Source organism: Colossoma macropomum, unplaced genomic scaffold (genome assembly GCF_904425465.1).
Source record: "Colossoma macropomum unplaced genomic scaffold, Colossoma_macropomum, whole genome shotgun sequence".
NCBI classification, from domain to species: Eukaryota; Metazoa; Chordata; class Actinopteri; order Characiformes; family Serrasalmidae; genus Colossoma; species Colossoma macropomum.
In genome coordinates this window covers 36176190-36193411 of record NW_023494790.1, presented here as the reverse complement: position 1 = coordinate 36193411, position 17222 = coordinate 36176190, and the positions used below count along the sequence as shown (strand labels likewise).

Below are 17222 nucleotides of genomic sequence, written 5' to 3'. Positions count from 1 at the left end.
ACATTATCACAGACTTATCATAGACTTGACATGATATTTCTAACACTGTATGACATTATGAAGCCTGAACTTTGTCCATGTTTAAGAGAACAGTGTAGAAAACCACATAAACAATCCACACTTTTGTGAGTTTGTGTAGTGCTAATTAGTGGGGTATGAGCTTCCGTTGTTTATCAGTGCAAAGCTAAAGAAGCAAACGTTGGACATCTTGGATGAATGTCTTGCCTATTCGACTACATTTGGGGGAAAATTGTGTACATTTGATAAGCGACAAGAGGGAAAATGACAAACACTCTTGGAAATGTTAGAAAATCTATTTTTGTAGAGCTTATCTGGCTTTTCAACTTGAGAAATGTACACAGTCCATGAAAAGATTGGAGACACATAGCTTTTTTAAATGTTCGTAATACAGAAAAATGTTTTCTTTGGCGAATGTTAATAACATACCAAATTGTAAGCTGTTTAGATCTTGACAGACAGTTTTCTTTGCCAAAATTGCAAAACTGCAAGACCAGCTGACGAAAGCTGTGGAAGCACCACACATTTTATCCCCTTGTTGTGATCATCACTCAACTTTCAGGTGTTTCAACAAAAAGGGTTTCAATATGTGCTTTGAGCAAAGGTTTGGAAAAGAAAACTGTCATTGTTATTTAGGCAATTCCTGCTTGTCATACCAAAGAAGACACTTTGATGAAGTTGAAGCTGAGGATTAGCACCACAGATATACATACCCAGATGCCGCATTGGGTCCAGCCAGGCACGTCAACGGCGCCGCCATTTTGGGGCGGTCAACAATGCAGCTGGACTGCATTCAGTACCATTACAGAGCGGCAGTTTAAGAAAGATACTGTCCAAAATTACACTATTTCAAGAATACTGCACTCAGTGAAAGTGGGATAGGATTATATAACGGAGGGAACGCAGTGATCCACACTCATGTCTGTGTGATGCGTATTGTTTGTGTGATGTTTGTGTAGATATGGTCGTGTGGTTAATGAGGCACAGAGAACCTGTTGATGTGATTGTTTTTCCTCTGGTTTTATATTGAGCTTATTTCATTTAATAGTCTATTCAGGGGGTCTTAACTTGATGTAGTAGTTATTTATTTACAGTGATGGTTAAAGCTTTGTAGCTCAGTAAGTTACAGCATTCCTTAATCCGTGTAGAGATTCATAATAGATTAACGTTAGCACCTTATTACACGAACCTGACGTTAGCTTTTTATCTGCCAGCTTCTTGTTTGAATTTTCCCGTTCCACCTTAAATGGTGCAATGGCCACTTTCTGGTGCCTAAAGCTGCACCATTTAAGGTGGAACGGGAAAACTCGAACGAGAAGCTGGTGAATAGGAAGCCAACTTCAGCTTCGTCCTTCTTAGTGAGTTTTGGGGGTTTATTTTATTTTTATGTGTATTAAGATTAGAAGTGATTCCACACACTGATGGATTTGCTGATGTGTGTGTGATTTGTGTTTCTATTCATGCTAAACTCAGTTTTTAACGTCAGGTGGTCCAGTAATAACACGATCAGTTATGATGAAAATTCAGTTGAGTAATAAGGAAGTTGTGGCTGATTTAATCCTGAGACTAATCGTCTCTCAATACAAGTGAATTAGTTCACAAGCGGATCTTGACCTCTCCAACATGGCGGACGCTCAGACGTATCGCCTCAGATAGAGAACAACAGACAACTCGGCATCTAGGTATGTGTATCTGTGATTAGCACATGGCTGCTTTTCTTACTTGATTGATTTTCACTGTTACTTTTCAGCCGTTACTCTGACCGTTTTAAAGAAGGCGACGTCCCTGAACTTTTCACAGGCAGTGAAGACTTAACGACTGTTATCGATGCTGGAATTGAAGACCTTTTTTGTGTGGATGAGTTCTGTATGTATGTCATTGTGTGATTCAATTAAGAGCAATATTTGTAAAGCATTAGTGAGTTATTGCACAATTCATTTTTAATGCTGGGGATATTTTTTGTATTGTGATATTTAATACCACAGTGTGGAAGAAGGCCAAATTTTCTGGATTATTATTTAGTTTTTAAAGACTGATCATGAATGCTACCTACCATATTTACTAGAAGCTGTGGCTTAATGTATGTTTGTTATATTTCCTGATAAAGTATATTATTTAATGTAATGGATTCTTTCTCTTATTATTCAGGTGACTTGTTTCTTTTTCCTCTCTAACCTCAAATGCAGGTGATCAGGCAAGACATGTTCGGTGTCTGAAGTTTATTCAAGGCTAACGCAGCTAACAAATAATGGACGCTTATGTCCACCAATTAGCACTGTGGAAACCTCACATCTGAATCATCAAACTTGCCTCAGAGTGTGTTGTTTAAAATGGACAAACATACAGACATGACATCTGTGTCCATGTTTAGATCACAGGATGTCACATGGTGTCACAAACCACATTCATTAGAGATTGCTCAAAGGGGAATTCCACTAAACTTTTAAAGTTTCTTCATAATTAAGTGGCTAAGATGTAAATAGAGTCAGAATTCACGCACTTAAAAAGAATGGTTCTTCAAGCGTTTTTTTAGTAAAGAAAATGGTTCTATATAGAACCATGAACAGTCAAAGAACTCTGCATGATTAAAGCGTTCTTTGCATCGTGAATAGGTTCTTCAGATTGATAGGGGAATGTGCTGTAGATGGTTCTATATAGAACCTTTTTGAAAGGGTTCTATATAACACCAAAAAGGGTTTTTCTATTGTTATGATGTCAAGCTTGTTACAATAGAAGAACGCTGTTTGTGGTGCTATATGGAACCCTTTTCAAAAAAGGTTCTATGTAGAACCATCTACAGCACATTCTCCATCAAAAAAACCTTTAATCATGCAAACGGTTGATTGAGTGTTCATGGTTCTATATAGAACCATTTTCTTTACTGAAGAACCTTTGAAGAACATCTTTTTAAGTGTGTAGGAGCCAGACATCCACCTCTAAAAGCTCCCTCACAGAAGGTTGCTACATGAAATGCCCTGAAACATTGTTTTATGATAGTTCTGAAAGAAGGTTTTGGCTTAAATGTATTTTTTTAAATGCATTCATGATGGAGGGATACATGCAGGACGTAGTGAGGCAAAATAGTTCCCAAAGGAAACTTATTTTCAGATTAATCACTATTTTATCATCATCAACATTCCATATAAACACTCAGGAGACATGTGTAGGTTCACTGGTGCTTTTGGATAGTAAATAACATGGCTATATCTGTGTTGTAGTCATGGCGACCCCTGGTTCCTATCACCACCACTGTAAAGACATCTGAACCGTTTCACGCCAAACCACTCTGAATCACTCTGTTTACATCTAAACAATTAAATTATGCACAAACTGTGGAAAATCAGTGGAACTGTATGATGACTTAGGCATGCAGTTAGCACCATGCTAAACAGTGGGGTAGAAGCTTCCATGACTTTTTAGCTCGGTTGGCTTTGTATCTCCTGTGCGAAACTAAGGCTTTAGAGACAAAACGTCTTGGCTCACTGATGTTTGTGGAAAGTGGAAAACTGTGACATGTTCACTAAACTATTGCGTTAATATTTCAGCTATCTTTTAAAAAAGGTCATCAAGTTTTGCGCTAGGCCAGGTTAATTATTAACTGCTGACAACAGAAAATGGTCAGTAATGTGGGGCAGGACGCTGAAGCCGTCTGTCCTGGCCTCACCTCTTGATCTCTGCCTGTCTGTTGGAACAGGTGGACTTTTATTGCTCCTAAAAGCTGCCAACAAAAAAGTGCCCCACAAATGCAACACATGTGGGGGGTTAAAGGGCAGCATGCTTTCAGGCCAGAGAATGACGGGGGGGAGGGGGGGAGAAAGTGACCAGTAGAAAGCAAAAGGAGGATGTGTTTATTTTGGAGAGGAACTAGAAAAGTGCATTTCCTGAAGAGAGCGCAGAGTGATTGTGCAGCGTAAACATTTCCTGCCGGTTTCTACAGTGTGCTCATGCAGTTACTGTGGTATTTTAGGTGGTCAATAAGTTGTTGCTTAGTGGCTGCGATGGAATTCCTGATGGTTGCTAAGGTGTTACTAGGCAGCTGCTATGGTATCCCAGGTGTTTCCTAAGTGGTTTCTATGGTACCCCAGGTGATGATTGCTAAGGTGTTGCTGGGCAGTTGCTATGGTATCCCAGGTGGTTGCTAGGTGGTTGTTGTGGTACCCGAGGTGAATGATTGCTAAGGTGTTGCTAGGCAGTTGCTATGGCATCCCAAGTGGTTGCTTGGTGGTTTCTGTGGTACCCCTGGTGATGATTGCTAAGGTGTTGCTAGGCAGTTGCTATGGTATCCCGAGTGGTTGCTTGGTGGTTTGTATGGTACGCCTGGTGATGATTGCTAAGGTGTTGCTAGGCAGTTGCTTTGGTATCCCAAGTGGTTGCTTGGTGGTTTCTATGGTACCCCAGGTGATGATTGTTAAGGTGTTGCTAGGCAGTTGCTATAGTATCCTAGGTGGTTGCTAGGTGGTTTATGTGGTACCCACTGATGATGATGGCTAAGGTGTTGATAGGCAGTTGCTATGGTATCCCATGTGGTTGGTGGTTGCTAGAGTATTGTGAAGTGTTGCAGTGGTATCCCAGATGGTTAGTGGGGTATAGCTAGGTGGTTGCTATGGTGTTCCAGTTGGTTGCTAGGATGTTGTTAGGTGGTCGCCATGATATCCCAGGAGGTTGCATGGGAGTCGCTAGGTTGTTGCTGTGGTATCCCAGGTGGTTGCTAGGGAGTTGCTTAGTGGTTGCTATGATATCCCATATGGTTAACAGCGTGTTGCTAATGGACTTGTGTCATTGTGATAGAAGCTTGGTGCACAAACTTTTGAGCCCCTTTTATTCTTATGGAGAAAAAATTGGGTCTGATCAAAAAGCTGTAAACAAGCATACAATTCCTGATCACACCGGACATTCCGGAGTTGGAACGGTGTTGATATCTCAAAACCGTGAGATGCATTAGTGGACAGAAATCCTGCAGAAAAATAATAATAATAAGAAGAAAAAGAATATAAATATAACATCATGGTTGTTATTATTATCACAAAAAGATGTTGTTTCAGTAAAGAAAATGGTTCTACCTAGAACCATAAACACTCAAAGAACCCTTTGCATGGTGAAGTAGTTCTTCAGTTTGATGGAGAATGTGTTATATATGGTTCTATAAAGTTCTTCTATTGTTATGATGTCAAGAACATTTTTGGTGCTATATAAAACCCTTTCTTTGGGTTATTTAAGTGTTTATGGTTCTATATAGAACCATTTTCTTTACTAAAGAACCCTAGGAGAACCATCTTTTTAAGGGGAATTCCACTGTTTTTTCAAAATATATGTTCCATTAAATGGTTATGATGGTAAGATGTAGTCATTCAGAGTGGTTTGGTGTGAAACGCTCTGTTCTAGAGAAACTTACTGAGTCAGAACTGTTCACAGTGGTGGTGATAGGAACCAGATGTCCACCTCTAAAAGCTCCCTCACATGAAATAGATATAAATATGTTGCCTGATGCCTGAGGCACTGGTTTAGAGTAGTTTGCAGGATGGAGGGATACATGCAGGGCGTTGCGAGGCAAAATAGTCCCTAAAGAAAACTTTTTTCCTCAGATTTTTTTCTATTATGTTACCATCACCAACATTCCATATAAACTCAGAAGACTCGTGTAGGTTCTCTGGTGGTTCTGGATAGTAAATAAAATGTCTATATTTGTGTTGTAGTCATGGCGACCCCAGGTTCCTATCACCACCACTATTATGAAATGATGAATTGTGCTAAACATGACTGCAGACATGAACTAACACAGTAAAAATAACGGTTCGTATTGGGTCAACTTTAATTTTAATACGTTTCTGATGTCCAGACTGAGTTGATGAGGCCTTGAGGAGCATCTGAAGGGGGGGGGAACAGATGAATCTGATTGGAGCTGCTATAAAGCTCTGCAGGAGGCCCAGCAGGAGCATCAGTAAAGTTGTCCACTGACATAGTTACCAAAATTTGAGCTTTCCTAAATGATAGGCTACTTTAGTCTTAAAGTCACACTGCACACACAAATACTGCAGTCATGTTACTTTCCTTATGTTTTATATCAGTTAACGTCGTATGATTAACACCACTGACCATCTCTTTGGGACACATGAAGCAGCCAAACTGATCAGAAATATGAAAAGATTTCAGTGACCGTTCTCAAAGCTAGCCTTTCTTCCTTCGAACACACTCGTGTGCAAAAGTTTGTGCATCCCAATATTTAGTTGATTTTCTAAGTTAAAGTAAGTGAACACTGCTTCAGCTCAAATTTATACAGAAATATAGACAAATTTTAAAGGGTTCACAAACTTTCAGGCACCACTGTATAAAGATACAGTCATATGTAAAAGTTTGACCCCCATTCAAATGCAATCTGTTGATTTTCTGTTGGTAAAAACTGCATTTTCTTCCCCCTTATTGCACAGTTAGTGTTTATTTGCTGAATGTAACATATTAGGGAAGAAAATAAAACCTAAAATGTGGCTGCAAAAGTTATGGCACACTTTGTGTTATTTTTTTTCCCACAAAATAGAAACCAGAAGCAGTTTTTACCACGTAGGTTTACTTATTTTCACACAGAAAATCAACAGATTGCGTTTGAATGGGGGTGTTCAAACTTTTGCATATGATTGTATCTATACACAGTGGTGCTTGAAAGTTTGTAAACCTTTTAGAAGTTTCTATATTTCTGCGTAAATTTGAGCTAAAACTTCATCAGATTTTAAGTCCTTTAAGTAGATAAAGAGAACCAAATTAAACAAACGGGACAAAAATATTAGACTTGCTCATTTATTTATTGAGGAAAATGTAAGAAGGTCTGCCTTTTTTTTTATGGCGTAATTTGTTTCTGTAACACCACTGACAAAAAATATTGGGACTAGATTTATCATTTACATTTTTTTTTAAATATATATCTTTAAAAATACTTTTAACAGGGCAGACAGTTTTCTTACAATGGTTTATCTTCAATGTAAACTGAAAAGCAAGCAACAAAATTTTTGTTTCAGATTTAAAAAAAACAGTTCTGCATCTGTGGTCACTCCTGTGATGTGCGCATGACTAAAAATCACTCAAATAAAAATAGCTCAAAGAATAGGCTGACAACAGCTTTGTTATCTTTATTTTTATATAGAGATATATATAGACACGTTAGTGTCTCTATTGCCTAAATCATCCTGTTAATATGACACACCATTTATCACTAATCATAAGGCCTGCAGAGTGAACAGCAGCACGGCTGAATGCTGAGAGAGAGAGAGAGAGAGAGAGAGAGAGGAAGGTCTGTGTGGGTGATGGAGAGAGAAAAAGCCGCTTAAGGCCGTTTCGCAATTATCGGTTTGGTCAGAGTGGCTAAAGCAGGGCGCTCTGTGTGAACTGGAGGAAGCTCAAGCTATTTCAGTCTCAACAGCAACAGCTGACACGCTTTCTTTTTTTAAAGAATGCCTGCACTGTCTTACGTAGCCTCCTTCCTTTCTTGCTTCTTCAATTCCGTCCAAAACTCAGATGTTCAAATAAATAAATGAGTGAATAAAAAATTAAATAAATAAATAAAAAGTGCAGCTGGCCTTGTTGTAAAAAAAAAGCTTTTATTTTGCTTTTAAGTTCAGCACAAGTATATGGTTTCCTGAAAAACGTTTTGTGAACAGTCCCTTAAGTATACAGCAGTGTGCAAAAGCTTGCGCACCCCTGATGAAATCACATGTTCTTGTCGAAGCGAACACTGTTTCTACAGAGAGCACATTTCAGTGCACAGTTACTGTTTATTAGGAAACAAATATGCACATAATGTGGCTGTGCAAAAGTTATAGCCCATCTTATATTTGATGTTTTCCCTTTTTTCCAAAAAAAAAACAAAAAAAACCCAGAAATGTTAGAAAATCAACAAAACATGTTGTTTGACTGGGGCGCCCAAACTTTTGCACACAACCGTTTTTGCACGTGCCTTTAATATGCGAAGAAATTCTTCTGATTTTTACTAAAGCATTTTGAAAGCAAATTAGCCTCCCAAGCTTGGCCTGTGCATTCCTCATTTCTCCATTAATATTTAAGGTGCTGACCCAAAGGACGTCATCTGGGTCGCTTTCGAGGTTCTGGACCCTGGCTGAACCGGTACAGCCAAGAAGGAAGTGTACACACATTTCCTGTGGAGCCCAAATCAACTTTGATTTAATAACATTGTTGATGGAGAGGCATATACAGAAGGGTTCTTTGGGGGGAACCACTTTTACTTGCCTAAAGAACCATTTAGGGAGGTTTGTAGGTGTAAAGAACCTTTATTGGTTTAAAGAACTTTCACATAATGTAAAGGTTCTGTCAATTTAAGGGTTCAGCCTAGAACATTTACGTTATGTGGATCCATTAAGGTTCTTCACTCACATCTTATTTACAAAAAAGGTTCTCTGAGGAACCATTGGTTAAAAGTTTTGTGTATGCACTTTATGCTATTTAATATATAGTCAACAGAAAATGACACAGAAGCCTCAACAACTATATACAATATCATGTTTTCAGTGTTCACTGAGTCACTCTTTACCTTTATTACAGCTTCCATTCTGAGACTCACTTTCAGCTTCTCAAAGAATCTGCAGACACACCTCCAAAGTCTTAGAAGTTGGGTGATCATTTTCTGCTTCTCACAGTCCAAATGATCCAGAGGAATCAGTTTCATTTTGTCTGATTTTTTGAACTCCAGTTTTGGAAACTCATGTTTTTCCACATATTTTCTCTTGACGTTCTCCTTCATCATGGAAGTGGATTATCTTATATCTAATCTCCTCACAAACATCTCCAGAAAAATGAAGAACTTGTACATAATGGCTGCTCTGACTGGAAGTCAATAAAATGAACTGTGGTCTTTGGTTTTTACACAGCGCTGTGTATATATATACACTTTCAGAAGAGGTTCCACAAAGGGCTGCCATACAAGAACCACTTTTGGTTCCCTAAGGAATCATACTGGAAAGAGAGGTGAATAACCTTTAAAAACCTTGAAGGTCTAAAGAACATTCTCATAGTTGACAGGTTCTCACTCACACATCTCATTTATGAAACTGTTCTCTAAGGAACCGTTCACTGAACGTTTGTTTAGGGAACCGAAAGTGGCTCTTTTACATACATACGTACAGACACACATACACATCGTCCCTGTCCAAAGAAAAACATACATACCAAATAGAAATACATACAGACCAATAGAAATGCTACAAAATAGCTTGGGGTAAAATTCTCTTTACATTAATTTATATTGAAATTAAAGAAGGTTTTGCATATATATATATATATATATATATATATATATATATATATATATGCAAAAACTTTCTTTATATATATTTATATATGCTTTATATATATATATATAGCGTTCATTTTTCTGGGAAAGAAACAAGTGAGTATAAAAAGAGCCGTCCTGATGCTGACACAATGCCGTCCGTATTGGGGACAGTGTGAGCTGGGGGTGGGGCAGGAGGGCGTTGAATGTCAGAGAAAGTGGACCTGCAAGTCTTCGGAGAGAAGCCATATCGGTTCTCACAACTCTGCATTTCAGTACATGCCTGCACAGTTCAACTCATGATGGATGGTGGGCAATGGAGATCATATATGGTGTGGAGCAGGGGGGCTACCGTCTTACACTAAACTGAGAGTGAGGTCTATATGTGCTCCCCAATATAGAGCCATACTACTGATTGAATCAGATCAGTACTGGGGTCATCACTCTCAACAGAAATCAATATCATACCATCCTTACAGGTTTATGATGAAAACTGAGAGACTGATTGAAGCGTAGATTCGCAAGCAAAGTATAACCAGTAAAGCAGTGGAGTAAAGTAATAAAGAGGTAAAGATATCTGATCTATCAACTACCGGCCATTTAATCGGTTTCACAATGACTTGTGCTATTTATTCCCTTTGAACTCAAGTCTAATTATTCAGGCTTATTTTCTACACCTACTATGAATGATTGAGATGTTGCTATGTAGGTCATGCAGTTACTAGTCTAATGTCCACATTTCCTGGAATTAAAGGGTTTAATGTTATCTTAAGGCTAAGGCTGACCAAATTCTTAAAAAAAACCCGAATAGTTAATTCACAGTGTGAACGCACCTGACCTGTAGATTAGAATTTTTCAGTAATTTTATAAACTTGAACAGGAACATTGTAATAATTTACACACCCGATTTCCACACATTTACTTGTTTACTTTGTACTGTTATGGTGTCAATCAGATAATGTTGACGGATCTGTTTCCTTTTTGGATCTGAACCAGCGCCCTTCCGCAAACGCTCTTAAAGTTTCATGGCCGTGTTTGTGTTATGCGCTCTAATATATAGCCGGTCCATTCATAAGCCAAGTGTTGACATTAGCCCGGATGATTTGATGTATGACCTCATCAAAAATCCGTCTAATCCAGGATGTTCACGCTAAAGCCAAGCCGTGTACAAATCCATGACTCAAGGGAATGCAGCTGTTCTTTACTGCTCCTTGTTCTTGGTTGCTTTGAAGACGGTAAAACTGGTAAGAAGCTGTAATTTTCAAGCTTCCAAAGTGAAGTTTTCTATAATACTCAGGGTTAATGTCACATTCAGACCGGCCTCAACATTAGACATCTCTCCTTATACGTCCACAGGCTGCACCAAACTATGAATTCACCTCATTCCAAGGCGTTCAGATCCTATTTTGGATGGGGGGGACGAAAGGTGACACTTGAAGCCCACCACACTCCTCCTCTCTGTTACTTTCCCCTGCTCTCTCTTTCACTGCCAAACCTGATGGTGAGGCTATAGTTAGACCACCCGAGCTAGTATATAAGGCCCCATAGGATCAGCATTTACATGTCAGTCACACCGACTTGGCGAAGGCTTCTCCTCTCTTGACCAATCCCCAAAACTCCACATAACCTTGAGAGATGGTGAGTGTTTCGCTGTGCGGCTTTGGACATTTGGCAGCATCCAGGATTCCCGACAACATCAGGGAGAACTAAACAAGCTAAAAAATATCTGAAGGGAACTAAACGCTTAAAAAGATACCACTTAGAAGAGCCATAGGACTTGGCACCAGAAGCCTGTTGGCTTTTTTATTTGGTGCCCACAGGCACCGTTGTTTCGCTAGAGAGAAGCTTGGCAACTGTATGTGCCAGACAGCTTTGTTAGATGTGCATCCTTGAAAGCAGATTGGAACCAAGATGGCTTTAGAAGCCAAGGTATCCATTCCTCAGTGGCCAATGCCAGACCACATTAAGGCTTACTACACCACTGTTGACATTCTCAGCCATGAAGTTGGAGCAGTGGTGCAATGCGATCTTAACAAAGTCTGCTTCTCAAGATGACAAGCAGATTTAGGAAGTAGTTTGGCCTGGGATTAGAGACCCATTCTTAAAGGAACCGCTTTTGATAGCCTAGGGATAGCGACTGGAAGAAGAGCAGCACAGAAGAGGAACGTTCTTGAGTAGGTTTCTTGGTTTAAGTTCTTGAGGAAGACCTTCTCTGTTCTTGTTCAACTCCAGGCACCCAAGAAGGCCAAGAGGAGGCAGGCAGCAGAGGGCGGTAGCTCCAACGTGTTCTCCATGTTTGAGCAGAGCCAGATCCAGGAGTACAAGGAGGTGAGACAAACAGACCTACAGCATGATCCACAACATATCTAAGCAGCACATGACAGGAATGAGAACAAATTTGAGTGTAAACTGAAACAGCTAAATCCTCAGGGTTGAATTAGGACCTGTTGCCCAGCAGGATACAAATGAAAATGGGGACCATTCTGCACTGCAAGTGTCGATTCAGTGCAGCAGGTGTTGATTCAACCATAAAGATTTTGCTGTGTACATGAAGGTAAAGATTAGCTCTGCTAGCCAAGCAAACCTCGTGATCAGCTGCCTCCTTCTATCCACTCCATAGGTACAGTGTTGAAGGAGGTTCCCGGAATGCCAGGGATAAAAATAAACCATGTTGTGATAGCTTATGCCAGACTTCCTCGATCACTCTATTAACTTGCCTCATAAAAATAAATCAAATGATTGCTAGCGGTGAAGAGGTAGTAGCTCTCTTACTCCTTGTTTATTTTTGCCTATTTTTGAGGAAGTGATGTTCATATTAGCAACAGAATGTGCTAAATCTTGAAAGAGCTGATGTTAGCAGTCAACCTCTTCTCCAGATGACCCCACAGGAATGCGTACCAACAGTTGTTAGATGCTAGCACAACTTAGCCACTCTCCACAGGTGGCAAGTTCATTTTTCTGGAGGTCAAAAGGATTAGCACAAATTTCACTGACCACCAACAAGTTCCAGAGGGATCTCTTGGGACTTCCAGCCATGAGATTTCTTCCCTTTCGAGCATGAATCTTCAAAGAATTGGCTACTTCCAAGACTTTAGGACTTGTTTCTTAAAGTAACTGTAAAATGGGAAAGATTGGTGGAGAGCATGGAAGCAAAGGACATGGAAGGGGTATCAAAAAGGAGAACAGTAGGGGGGTGAGTAGAGGGGACAAGTGTAATCGATCCCTACTCCTTAAATGTTCCCGAAGTCTTGTCGTGAATTCCAAGACCATTTTATCGCCTTAGAAAGACAAGTGGCCAGCAGCTGCCAAGGGTGCCTCGTGTCTCAGTTTCCTTCTCCAATTTCAGGGGGTCTTAGTGACAGGCACACCGAGGTCTGGCACCACAAGAGTAAACACATTTCATATTTATGTTGACAGATTAACTCATTCTTAATTATTCCCATAGAGGCACTTTGTATATCCATGTAATCTTGCAAAGCATAACCGTGTTATGCTAAGGGTAGTAACCAGGTTGATTGAGTGGTATGTCTTGAAGGTTTTAGAAGGCAACTGAGCAAATGAGTGATGTTCTTGAGAGTACTAGAGGCAACGATAGATGGACACAGTTAGCCACGCTAATTAAACAAATGAGCAAGCCCGAGTGATGTCCTGTAGTGGCCTTCCAGAAAGCTGACAATGGCAATTCCCTCAGGCTGAGGAAACAGCAGTGTTTCTGGGTACTTGGCAAGGATCTCCAAGATTTTTAAAACTGAGGAATAGGATACATCCAGGATCATGTCTAATCTTAATATGCAATCTGTCAAATTCCTTGAATACCAAATTAGCAAAATGATCCCAAAGAGTACAGCCACTTCTTCACTACTTGTTCTATTAGCAGGCATCCTGCTCATATTAAGTTACTGTTTGGAGGTTTGAAGGGAAGATCTACTTTGTGATTTATACCTATTTTTCTTCCCAACCATGCAGGCCTTCACAATCATTGACCAGAACAGGGACGGTATCATCAGCAAGGATGATCTGAGGGACGTGCTGGCCTCCATGGGCCAACTGAACGTGAAGAATGAGGAGCTGGAGGCCATGGTCAAGGAGGCCAGCGGCCCAATCAACTTCACCGTCTTCCTCACCATGTTCGGCGAGAAGCTGAAGGGTAGGTCACCTGCAGTCTTCTTCTACACACTGTCAAAAGTTTGGGGACCCCTTGCCTTCTTTTGAAATTTGAATACCCGGAATGTTTCTGTTAAAGTGGTACAAAAAATATTTGAGATATAGTTTTGTTACTCTCAATTCTCATTTTTAAAGCTTTTAAAAGCTAGTTGGCCCCAAGCTTTGATGGTCAGTGTACTCCTCTGTTCATATTCAGCAAATAATGAATTTTTTATCTTATGATTATTCAAGGTGCTGACCCCGAGGACGTCATCCTGAGCGCTTTCAAGGTCCTGGACCCTGAGGGTACCGGCACAATCAAGAAGGAATTGTATGTATATTTCCTGTGGAACGCAAATCAGCTTTGATTTAATGTTCATTATATTTTGAGATTGAGTTATTTTTGGACGAATACCAATCAAATCTTTTCTGTCTGCCTCCAGCATTGAGGAGCTGCTGACCACCCAGTGCGACAGATTCTCAGCTGAGGAGGTAAGTTTAATTTTTTATAGACAATAAGAGTTTTTCACTACTCCTGTTAGTACCAGTGATTTATTTTTATAGCACCTTTTTTTAAAAACATATTTACAAGCTGTTTGACTAGGTGAGATCTTGGGGTGCTATTTGGAATCTATTGTTGTAACACTTTTTACTTTACATATAAAATATTTAAAATATATGACACACTCTTTTAAATACAATTATTTATTTAATATGTGACTCATACAATATCTCATACAGTGTAGTTTTGAAATGTTCTAAACTCAAGACAAAAATGTACTTTTATTTTGATATTTTAATTATTTTAATATTAACTACAAAAAGTTAGTTTATTAGAAATTTATTCCATTAAAAAAAATTTTTGTAACTTCATTCTGGATATTCATTTCATTAGAACTTAATCCTGGAAATTAATTTTATTACAAATTAACACTGCATACTAATTCTAGTAGAAATTCATCATAGATATTAATTGTATCAGAAATTCAACCTAAATATTAATTTTAGTAGAACTTCACCATGGAAATTAATTGTATTAGGACTTAATTCTGAATAATAATTTTATTAGATATTTATTTGGGATATTAACTTCATTGAGGATATTGATTTTATTAGAACTTTATTCTGGACATTAATTTTATTAGAAATGTATTCCGGATATTAATTCTATTAGAACGTCATCCGGGATACTAATTGTATTAGGAATTGATTCCGGGTGATAATTTTATTAGACATTTATTTGAGATATACATTTTTTTAGAACTTCATCATGAATATCCATTTTTAGAATTTCATTCTGAACTGTAATTTTATTAAGAATTCAGTCTAGATATTACTTTTATTAAAATTTCATCCTGGATGTTAAATTTATTATAACTTTCTTCTTAGTTATATATTATTGAAAACAATAATTACAAACTTATGAATAATGAAGCCAAACCTTTGAATGCTACCTCACATTTTCGCTGCATATCAGTTCCTATATAACTTAAAGTAGCTGTAAAAAAAAATATTTGTATATTTTAATTTTCCAGATTTACTGAGTTGCTCTCACAGCTGATCACTGACGGTTCTCTCTCTCTGTTCTCCACCTTCCAGATGAAAAACCTGTGGGCTGCCTTCCCCCCAGATGTGGCTGGCAATGTGGACTACAAGAACATCTGCTACGTCATCACACACGGAGAGGAGAAGGAAGAGGAGTAAAACCCCTTCCGTCGTATCCATCCCTCCATCCATCCATCCATCTTCACCTTGCACCCAAACAACATCCCTTACCTCCTTGTCCTCCATGACACGCTCACGTTTCCCCTCCCTCTCTCCATGTAGCCTTGTTCCCTCGCTCCCCCACACAACAGAGAGACTTGGGCTGGGCAGGGTTGAATGTGAGTTAGCTGTGGAGACAGCGGGATCATGCTGAATAAAAATAAGGCTGTCATTAAACTGCAATATCTCTCTATCATCTCTCTCTCTCTCTGCCTTTCCATCGCACTCTCTTTTATTTTCTGTATCTCCTTCAGTCCAGACAACCAGTGCATGCACCATACAAACTTTATGCTAATTCTCAGGCCACAACATGAAGCAGAGAAGCCTTTCTTGGGTGCTATGATGCATGTCCAGCTGCTAATTTGAAACAGATCAGCAGTTTGGCCTCAACCAGCAGGGCTGTTTGCCTGGACTTACTGAATATGTGGAGCAGTACTTTTCTTTCCCCTTTCAACAACGAGAAAGGGAGGCGGTTGAAAGCGTGGGGTTCACTGACTTCTACAATAGAGCGCCACCCCTCTCTCTCAGCCCCTCCCTTTCTGCCCCGGAGGTAGAGAAAAAGGAAGAGATGGAAACAGAGGTGGAGAAAAGGAGAAGAGGGCTGTCAGAGGGAAGGCGAGAGAACGAAAAACAAAAGAGAACGTCTTTGTTTTGGCTTCTTCACGTCCCTCCCTCACTCATCCTCCATTCCTCGGTTTCTCTTCTTTCCTTTCATTTTCTTTTGCTTGCTTCATCTTTCTGTCCAAAACCACTGTAACTTAAAAAAAAAGCACCCGACTCCGAATAAAACCACTGAAGTCTTTCGTACCCTTGTGTCTTTGCTCATGTTGGTAGCTTCTGAGAAAGGGAAATTGCACTTGACCCCTTTATGTTGCCTCAGGGCAACAAATCCAATTTTCTCACTTTACAATGACAGGATACATATTTAATGGTGATGAGATGGTGAAAAATGGACGGAAGAGTTTTAATAAACCCAAAAAAAAAGCATGGTAGATCTTCTGCTGGGCATTTTTAAACCAGGTTTCGGCACGGTGCAGCTTGTGGATGATGCACTTTACTGCAGCAGACAAGACAATTTCCCTTAGAAAAGCAACTATTTGTCATTTTTCATCCATCTAAAAAATATGCATCACATCTGTTTGAGTGTGAAATTCACTTTTTTATATTCAGTATCATATAAATAATTTGTTTATGATAAACTGCTGAAATACATTTGACACATAAAACTTCAATTTTGATCCTTCCAAAACATCTGTTCGAGTGTGATGTTCACTTTTTAATATTCAGTATTATATTCGTAATTTGTATGTTATGATAAATTGCTGAGATGTGTTTGTTGCCTTAAAGCAACATTGTGCGACAGTGGCTTCACCATGATGGTGACCATCCAACACACAAAGCCCACTCCCTGACACATAACGACACATAAACCGCCAATTTAGATCCATCCAAAAATAGGCTTCACATTGTTTGAGGGTAAAGTTCAGTTTTTTAATTTTCAGTATTATATGGATAATTTGCTGAGATACATTCGTTGCCTTAAAGCAACATTGTGCGAGAGTGGAATGGATTAGCCAGTGAGGTGTCATTTATGCAGCCACATCAAATAATATTGCAGTTATTGTTTAGTTTTAGAATTATTTTTATTAGAATCGTTTGTGTTTTGCTTATTTCGGAAACTTAGTGGATAGAACCCCCTTCCAGTCAATTATGTCATGTAGCAGTCAGCATCCAATATGTTTTACTAGTATCATTAGTTTTGTTTGGAAAGTCATGAAAATTAATATAATTAACATATGTTTTAGCATGAAAGGTTTTATCATGCAGACATGGTATCTTTGAGAACAGCATGAAACAGAAGTGTTCTTTCTGTTAGCTCTGTATCATTTTTTGCCATTGTTGCCTCAAGGCAACGTACCCCAGAAGGACCCCTGTCCGTCCGTTTTTTTATTATTATTATTATTTTTTATTTTAGTTATCAGGCCCATTTTCTGCAAACCAAGTGAACCAAAAATATATCTTTTTT

The 17222-nt window shown here is 39.0% G+C and overlaps 1 protein-coding gene across 1 annotated transcript; it reads left to right on the top strand.

Moving 5' to 3' along the window:
- The first annotated feature begins 10795 nt into the window (after positions 1-10795).
- Positions 10796-15150, top strand: mylpfb (myosin light chain, phosphorylatable, fast skeletal muscle b). Its single transcript, XM_036573234.1, has 6 exons — positions 10796-10927; positions 11522-11617; positions 13256-13436; positions 13685-13763; positions 13876-13924; positions 15032-15150. The coding sequence occupies exons 1-6, from the start codon at positions 10925-10927 to the stop codon at positions 15134-15136; spliced, it is 513 nt and encodes a 170-aa protein (XP_036429127.1). The 5' UTR covers positions 10796-10924; the 3' UTR covers positions 15137-15150.
- Positions 15151-17222: the final 2072 nt, after the last annotated feature.